This window comes from Carica papaya, chromosome 1 (assembly GCF_054855325.1).
Source record: "Carica papaya isolate Zhongbai chromosome 1, ASM5485532v1, whole genome shotgun sequence".
NCBI classification, from domain to species: Eukaryota; Viridiplantae; Streptophyta; class Magnoliopsida; order Brassicales; family Caricaceae; genus Carica; species Carica papaya.
In genome coordinates, this window is record NC_142309.1 from 19,495,097 (window position 1) to 19,504,574 (window position 9,478).

The 9,478-nt window shown below is 33.6% G+C and overlaps 1 protein-coding gene across 1 annotated transcript; it reads right to left on the reverse strand.

Moving 5' to 3' along the window:
• Positions 1 to 1,640: 1,640 nt before the first annotated feature.
• LOC110824513 (phosphoglycerate mutase-like protein 1) lies at positions 1,641 to 6,369 on the reverse strand. Its single transcript, XM_088221300.1, has 10 exons — positions 6,235 to 6,369; positions 5,614 to 5,669; positions 5,416 to 5,523; positions 4,805 to 4,884; positions 3,924 to 4,086; positions 3,430 to 3,504; positions 3,237 to 3,325; positions 2,529 to 2,648; positions 2,121 to 2,165; positions 1,641 to 1,959 (listed from the first exon to the last, which is right to left on the reverse strand). Exons 2-10 carry the CDS (start codon positions 5,665 to 5,667, stop codon positions 1,830 to 1,832), a joined length of 864 nt encoding a protein of 287 aa, XP_088077426.1. The 5' UTR covers positions 5,668 to 5,669; positions 6,235 to 6,369; the 3' UTR covers positions 1,641 to 1,829.
• Positions 6,370 to 9,478: the final 3,109 nt, after the last annotated feature.

Consider the following 9,478-nt stretch of genomic DNA (forward strand, 5'->3'; position numbering starts at 1 on the left):
GGTATGGTGGCAGTACCGTTGGTTGAGGGGAGCGACGTCGATATTGGTAGTTGTCACTTAGAGATGGTAAGTCAATCGCCGATAGTGGTGATGTCTGCGAGTTATCAGATTGGTGACAAGTTGAGTCGCCAATGTTGGTGACGAAAGAAAACAGTAATATTATGTGTGTGGGTGGCCAGTTAGGGGTCGAGTGATGGAAAAGTAAAGAGTGACGGATTGACAATAACAGTGTGGGTGAGTGGTTGAGTCAGGGCCGAGGGGATGGTATCAAGGGGTGACCACACCTAGTAATGTTGACAATGGATCATCGAGTAGACGTGGTAGTACAATAGAGTTATATGAGTAGTATTGGGGGTGGGGGAGGGTAGGAAGAAAGCATGACCAAGGTAACGGGAAGGGAAAATATAGAAGAATAGGCTTTTAATTGAGTTTACATGCTATATTTGTAATTTAAATTTACTGTACTCAGTTATATGTACTCATTATCTATTAATTACATATGAAGTAGGACTGGAGACGGGATCGGAGTTGCAAGTTTCTATACCTAGCATATAGAGGAAACGGAGCAGGGTTTACTATTGGTAGAACATGATAGTTACGTGTTTGGTAGCAGTGTAAACCATATGTAAAAACAATGATTTATGAAATTTGTAAGTTATTATATTGATGTGTTTACGGTTAAGAATTTCTATTAGAAACTGAGTAATTGATTGCAGTATTTTTTTTTATGTGTGTGATTGATTTGAAATGAGATACGGATATTCTGTATACTAATCTATTTGAGACAATGCTGCTAAAGGAAAAAAAAATTGAGGCGTTACATATATGAGCTATACTGTTAACACATTTAAAATTTTATTTTTGAAGTATTTTATGAAACTATACTTGATTGTCGGGGAAATCATCTTAGTGCAAATTTATATCAATCAATTTATTTTTCACTCAAATTTTGAATTCTCACATTCAAAAGTTGGAAAAATTCGTTAGGGACTTGATCTTCTCAATAATAGTTGAGATGAGAAACTTAAAGAAGAGGACAAACAGACGATTTACCATAACATATGATTTTTTCAAACCAAGTAAAAAGAAATCAGATTAAAAATGTTATGATGAGGTTTTAGTTAAAAAAATATCAAATTTTACTTTTAAAGCATTCTATGAAACATAAACTATACTCGAAGTCATTTTGTCACTATATTGTTGCGGAAGTCACGCTTAGTGCAAATTTATATCAATCAGTTTGTTTTTTAACTCAAATTTTGAATTCTCACATTCAAAGATTGGAAAAACTCGTTAGAGACTTGATCTTCCCAATGATAGTTGCAGAAGCTTAAAGAATAGAACAAACAGATGATTTACCATAACATATGATTTTTTTTCAAAACAAGAAAAAAGAAATCAGATTAAAAATGTTATGATGAGGTTTTGGTTAAAAATATCAAATTTTACTTTTAAAATATTTTATAAAATATAAACTATATCTGGAGTCATTTTGTCACTATATTATTAATGAGAAAAAAAAAAGATTAAAAACATAAATTATTACTACAAATGAATTTCTTTATGATAATTATAATTGTTTAGAAGGCTAAGTTTCAGTCTAATCTATATCAATCAGTTCATTTTCGAATTCAACCAGATTTAAAATTCGAAATCTCCCATCTGAAGGTTGTGACTAAAAAAATCAGTAGTTTTTTACAACCATGTAAATTGAACCATCATTTGGAAAAGAATTGGCACCCAAAAACTCTGCCTGTTTCAAGAATCAAAATCTTGAAATGGCCTAACAGATAAAACTAAGCTGATTTCTTTTTCCTTGGTCTGAAGAATCATATATTATGGTAAATCATGTACTTATTCTCTTCTTTAAGCTTCTCATCTGCAACATCACTGGGAAGATCAAATCCCCGAGGAATTTTTCCAGGGTAATTAGTTGTTGCAGGATCTGACCCCAGCATACTGCAAAACAAAAAGTTATATGTAAATCAGTACTCCATTGTTAAAAAAAAAAATTTACTGGGCTTAAACGAGAAAATATATTCTTGTAAAAAAACCATGAAGAGACATTGCCCAGTAAAAATATGAACTTGGTAAAAAGTTCTGTTAAATAACATGCTCACCATTTGTCGACAAGAACCATGGATCGAGCCTCACAATTTGCGAAACTGCAAAAACATCACAGGTTCCTTTGATTAGTACCCAAGAAAAATGATGACATGGAGTACTGAAAAATAGATTCTATCCTCAATAAAATGCATGTATATCATTCCCATTGCCAGGCTCCTTCTCAATTTTACGAGTCAACTCATGTCTTTCACTTTCTTGAAACAGCTAACTTTCAAGAAAAAAAAAATGAAATCTTCTGCAACTAATTGAGATCTAGAAATAAAATTTTCAAAAAAAAAAAACTTGAAAGGCATCTTTTAACTTTACAATCCGGACTTTTCTCTCTCTCTCTCTCCTTTCATTTTCTGTCTTCAGGGTTAAAAAGGATTTTGGCAAAAACAAATTAGTCAAGCAGAACTCACTGTGTGGAGATCTCATTCTTCACAGATGGATGACAATCATTCCCGAAAGAATTTAATGTATGATACAGGAAACCACTGTGGGTAACAACTGCAATTTCCTTCTCTTTCCGAGTCCACAACCTGATCCATATAGAAACACAATAGGAAGTTTCAGAAGTATGAAAACCTACAAGTTAGCTCAAAATCCACTCAGAAAATATACAACTACGTGAAATTGTAATCCTTCCAGATCATACAGTCATTACAACAGTATTTGCATATCCAATAGTATGGAAACTTCGAGATAAAATGTAAATCAGCAGATACATTTGGTTAATGTAATGGCTTATTAAAGGCTTGCCACCACTGTGGCAACTTTGGGCAGTGACCATTTGATTAAATGCTCTGTTCTTAATTTTGAGAAACATTCAGAGAATACATGATGAATCCAGATAGGCCTCAGACAATGTGACATAGCTGTAACAACTATATCATTGGACGAACAAGCAAAGGCTAGTAAATAAAACTTATTGCAAGAAATCCCAAATGCTAACCCACTTACATTGAAACAGGTAAATTATCTTAAACATGAAATTTTCAACATGCAAACATTTTTTAAGCACAATAAAGATTTTTCTTTTTTTTTTTATTTTTTCGTTGGGAGTTGTTGGGAGTGGGTAGATGGGAGAGGAATTAACATGTAGGAAACTGAAGTCAATAGGGACTCACCAATTCATAAAGCTCACTCCCCTTGCTGCAAGATGTTCGTTCGTTTCTCTGATGTCCGGCTCCCACAGGATGTCCTCATTGTTTTCTATCTGATAAAAGCAATTCAAAGAAGAATCTAGATCAACCTAAGGTGAGCTAGAGATCAAACCAAATGGTATCCGAACGAAAACTTTAATAATGATGAATTACGTGCCAGTGAAAAATCAATTGCCGGGAATAAAGGCTGATACTCGCTGATGGTTCTTCTTCTATCACATGGATGAACTCCCTACAAAAGACAAAGATTAGATCAAAACATATTAATTAAAAAAAATTAAAGGTCCAATAAATTTGCAGGAGCACAGCATCAAGTGAAATTTGCAGAAGAGTTAATAACAAAAGAACATTTGTGCTATCTTCCAAAAAATTGCCAAAAAGGACTGGCATTGCAACAACTATTTTTCTCAGTAACAAGAATCTTTTGATATCAAAAGACAAGGTCTAATTATTCCTAGATAAGATAGAGAAGTTTGGCCTATGTTACAGGATCGGAAATGTAAACACATGATCATTATAAATGAATCCATGACATATTAGGATATAAATTTTATTGTAACGAAGATTAGACTTTCAGTTCTATTGTCCTTTATTGTCTCTATCAGAGAAATGAACCCTGAAGCTCTCCGAGAGTGATTTACACAGACATACCAAATGTTCCCGACAAAGCTCAACTGCTATGAATGGCGGACAATTTAAACTTGAAATTGCTTTACGGCTGCTGCTCCCTGCATTTTCCACCATTAGTGGAGGTGTATCTATTCCATCAATGTATTCTTCACCTCCAAAAACTCCAACTGCTGTTTGCATGGTCCTAAGATGGAAAAGAAGAAATGAAGTTGATAACCAACAGAACAATCATTTGAACGAACATGTGAATACCTAGTTATTTCAGCAAGGTCAAAGATTCTACGTGCCTCTTGAGTCTTAGGTAATGGAAAAACAGCAGCAACCTTCTTTCAAGATTACAAAAGCATCATGGCCCCGATTTACATAATCAGTTAAGTTTCAGGAGGAATAGCCATGGATACTACTCTTGGTAATAAGGCACCAAAAACTTCAAGCAGAGAAAAAGACCTTAGGAATGTTTGCTTTTTGCTTTCCATTTATTTTGTAGGATGCGAATAATGATAAATTGGCTAACCGCTACTATATCATATAGTTGTTTACTGTTTGTTGTTTCTCTCAAGTTAGCATGTGCTTAGATTATACATTTTTTTCGAAAGAGCACTTACATTTATACATGCACTATTACGTCAACTACATCCACATATATGACTTTTATGTGACACACTATTGCACACACAATAATGGAACACAAGGATGCATAGATTCATTCTTCAATGCATAAGTTTATCATAACCCATAAAACATTAGAAATATGGTTTCTATCACATCTTGCTAACTGGCGAGAGTCATCCCTATAATGGCTGAAAAGATCACGAAGTTCATTCATGGACTTAAAGTGCATTTTATGCTACCAGATCTTACAAATTTTTAAACAATAAGGACTATATCCTAAGAACATATACCTTAACAAAGGTGAAACAATTACCAACTCAATTCTCTTAGAAAGCCCACTTGCTTGGACATGCTTCCGTAGATTTTCAACCTGTTATGAATTATGATAAAGCACTTTTTAAGAAGCATTTTACATAAGTATTTATTATGCGAAAACAAGATTCATATAAGAACATAGTGAGGATTAAAACATGAATTAATCAGCAATGAAGCATGAATTTTAACGGAGACCTAGAAAGAAAAAAGCAAAGTGTTTACAACTGATTTGTCTTGTTTTTTAATCAATCACCGAAAAATAACCCAATACTCCTCATTCTCCTACCTGAAAGACCCTTATATTTAACAGCCAACAAACACTATCTTATTTTATTCTCATTCAATTACTACATCTTTTTTATTTAATATGTAGAGAATAGTAATAATTTGGACATTTGATTTATAATTGAATCAACTTCATTCCTATCTTTAACTCTAAAGCATAGGTTTCATGCTCTCATATGTCAAACAACCATTTCTATCATACTTTAATCGTTCTCTCTTTCCTGTTTCATGAAATTAGAATTTGAACCAAACTCAACATGGATACATACAGAATATAATTGTTAACAGCCATCTAAGCTACCTGCTGCCAGCCAAGAGGAGTGACATGGGCGTCAAAGAAGGTTTCGGATAAGTAAGCTTGATGGTCCTTCTCTCCTTCCACATTATGAATTCCTTGAGCATGCCTCACCTATACAGACAATCCAATAAGATTAGCATCCACATGGTTTTGAAATCAGATAGCCAAGAGAAGCAAAGCAAGAAAGAAGCTTGGACGAACCAAATGAATAGTTTTACAACGGTGGAGAGGGTAGAGACCAGTTGTGGCATCCATATCTAATTCCACAAAAAAAAGCATATTATCAAAAATGACCAAATGAAAATAAACAACAGTAATCAAGAAAATGACATTAACAATATAAACCAAGTCGAAAATTCTAGCAAAAAAGTTTTAGCACGAGAAAGATGATTCAGAAAAGATGACAACGAAAATAGAGTTCCTTATTGGTTCTTGCATAATTTCAAGAAAAGCTAGATCTCAATGTCCAGAACGTAACCCAAATAAGAAAAATATAAACAATATCAAATACCAAGATATTAATTTTTTTTTTTTTTTACATAGACCAATTCATCACAAGCCCAATTAAAATCATGTATAATCAAGAACAATCAAAGCGTTAACACAACGATCCATTTAGGAACAATAGTAAAGATCTCCAACCATCAAAAGCCCGAAATCAAACATGATAGAAACAAAAATAGCAACACTAGCCGTTTCCAAAAAAATGGGCGGAAAACAAAAAAGAAAAAAGAAAGAAAGAAGAAAAGTTTCCCAAGAATTCCGCGCAACAACAACATGATGGAAATTGCGAGCAAAGAGGTTATAGATAAAGAGGCATACAGGGGAATCGGGTCGTGGAGCAGGGTACAGGGAGAGGAAGAGGGGTCAGGTCGAGGCGGGTAACAATGGGTCGAGAGAGAGGAGGAAGAAAAGTTGATTGGCTTGGTAGTACTCCTGTTATTATTATTGGTGGTGGAAAAAGCGAAGTGGAAATGATTTGAACCGGAAGTAAGGACACATGAAGAATTAAACGAAACGAGAGAATGGTAATACTGATAAAAAGTAGGAATAGGCATGATGACTGATACGGTGCCGTATCAATTCGTTGACTACAACAAGCAAGGAAGTTCAGGTGGCTGCTGAGGCGGTGATTGGATATCGGACCTGGGAAGACGTGAAAGGCCCGGCTTTGACGCTCTGTTGTTGGCGCGTGGTCGGCAGGTTACTACACAGCACGTGAAATTAATTAATATCATAACTCTTTTATTAAATCTTTTATTTTTTGTGCAATTTTTTGAACATTCTACACTAGATTAAGTCTATGTTTATTTAGTAGTAAATATTAATTAATTAATGTATGATATTTTATAAATGTGATAAAATTTTATTTATTTTAATTTTTAATTTAATAAAATAATAGCCAATGGTAAATAATTGATAAATTTGGGATAAAATTTAAAAATCACTAAATTGTAACATACTGATAATTTTTTTTCTATTATACCTTAATAAAATATGTTTATTTTCCATTATACCCTCCTAAACAAACAATCTCATAAAATATGTTTAATAAATTAACTCATGATAAATGATTATTTCAAACATATTTTAATTTTTTATTTTTTAAAATAATTTTAGATTTAATATAATAATATATAATTATAATTATTTATTTCTAATATATAAATAATTTTATTTTTATTAAAATTAAATTAATATAATAATATAAATAATAATTATTTATTTTATCAAATATAAAAATTTAATTTTGTAATGGTCTAGAACTCAAATAAAATAAATTTATTTTTTTAAATATAGAAGCGAATAATAATGTTATAGTTTACATTTCTTATATAGTTAAATTGGAATATTCAATACGGTTACGGGAATGTCTCTTCTACATTGGTTCATAAAAAAAGACAAACAGTAATTAAAATAATTAAATAGATATCCTATAAGTTAACATTTCACTGGCATTTGAAGGAAATTCAGGAGGTGAATTACTCACAACTCTCTTGTTGATCGATGTATGGATCTTGATTATCTTAATCTGAAATAGTTAATAAAATGGTGAGTTATACTAGCTTAGTAAAAATATCACACTAATTACTAAATGAAAAATCGAAAGTTAGTAAAAATAACAAAATAATTAATTAAACATTTTATTTAAATAAATACATTTAACTCTAAAACATTTTATTTCATATTTACTGTTACAGACTTTCTTGAAAACAATCTATAAAGACAGATAACCAAGTGACACTTTATTTTCGTGCATAAAATCAGTATTCTTCATTGTAACGTACTTATCGGGATCCCTAGGGGTCCATAGGGATATCTCTCTACTCGTGGATGCAGTATCAAGATTTAACAATTAACTCGGTCGTCTTCATATCATGTATGAAAATGAGCGAAAAAAAAAAAAATTATCGCCTTGATATCCTGTCCAGTATGAGGGTGAAGCATATCTCCCAAAATTCTTCCGGTACAGGACTTCTCAACTCTGTCTGACTGAGGTAATGTCCACGGTAGGATTCCCTATATATTAGGTTCGTCCACCCTTCCTTAGGATACCCAATAAGCTTTTATTTATATAGATTCTCATCATCCAAATAACCACCAAATGCATACCAATATCTCATTACATATTCACAAATTAATTTAAACGGCATCTAAGCGAACGATATAGTTTAACAAAACTAACTAAGTAACTAGATAACTAAATAAACAATGCAAAAGAGACTAAATAAACCAAATAATCAAGAAGACCATCAAAACTATCAATGTAATACGCATAATATAATAATAAATAATTTAAGTAGTACAAGAAAATAAGTAGGGAATCGGGACAATTATGAATTAACCAGTTCTGTCTCTACTAATGACCTATAATTATTTTTAGTATTTTTTTAATTTTTACAAAACACACAATTATCAATTATTAATTCTCAATTTACCGTAATAAAGAATAGGGTGAGGGATCCTTACCCGGATCAGTGTTTTGAAATACTGTACTATTCACTATGCCTCCTAACAGGGCTCGGGTTTCCTGAATATTTCCTCTGAAAATCAAAATACTTGTTACATATCCAAAGATACCTCAAAAATTTTAAATTAATATCGAAAATCTTTTCTAACCAATTTTATGGTTCCGGCACAGCGCCTGTTCTACCGCCCATGGTGGTGGTTCGCCTTGCCCTGGCTAGTTTTGGTAAGTCTTTGCTAGTTTTAAATGTATTCCAGTGGAAAAACACATTAGGGGCCTTGATTATCCAAAAAATTAAAAAAAAAAATCAAACCTACCGGCGGAGGGGGTCTCCAGGTGCAATAACTATGCGGGATCTCCTTCGCGGTTAGGGTTTCTTTCTCAGCTAACCTACACAGAAAATGGCGGTGAAAACAATAGTCAAAAAATTATGTGAAACAAGAAAAGGGAAGAGGGTTATCGAAGAGGGTTTAGGGTTTTGGCCACGACGGCTCCGCCAGGCTTTGCCTGCGGTTTTCGATTCACCTGTCGTCCTTTTTGCTCTGATATGACCATAGGGAGGCTCAGAATTAAATTTCAAACGTGGAGAGAAAATTTTTACCTTTTTTGATGGTCAGCGGTAACTCTGGTGCGGCGGCGGCAGCTGAGCATCAGCCTCCTTCTCCGACGAGGGCTGGGCGACTAGGGTTAAGTTCTCCTACAACACGATGTTTAAATATTCATCTCGTGTCGATCTTGACCGTCTGTTCGGGTACATGTAGAGCGAGAAAGACTGTTAGATAATTTTTCGTTTAGGCTAATTGCATGGACAAATTTGGACTGTCCATCGCGATCAATCTTGTCCATCCGATCATGTCTAAAGAAGGAATGCATCTGGGTCGTTCATATGCGCAAGATTTGATTTGGGCTGTTGGATTGCCCAGGCATGTGGATCGCTGGCATGGCCTCCCGTGTGGAGCCGATGTCGATCTGCCAGCCATGCGGCATGCTCTAGTTCGCTTGGGTTGCTAATTGGGTTGTCCCACATGGCCAAATTTTCTCTTTTTATGACTTAACCCCTATTTTTAATTTTTCTATCAAAAACACCTCTCGTATTCA

What these genes read in the sequence shown, in the direction of transcription:
- LOC110824513 (XM_088221300.1), bottom strand. Translation starts at nt 5,667, where the DNA reads ATGGATGCCACAACTGGTCTCTACCCTCTCCACCGTTGTAAAACTATT. An exon ending in GTTGTAAAACTATTCATTTG is followed by an intron (nt 5,524 to 5,613) that starts GTTCGTCCAAGC and finishes TTGTCTGTATAG; the next exon opens with GTGAGGCATGCTCAAGGAAT. An exon ending in CGGCAATTGATTTTTCACTG is followed by an intron (nt 3,326 to 3,429) that starts GCACGTAATTCA and finishes TGCTTTTATCAG; the next exon opens with ATAGAAAACAATGAGGACAT.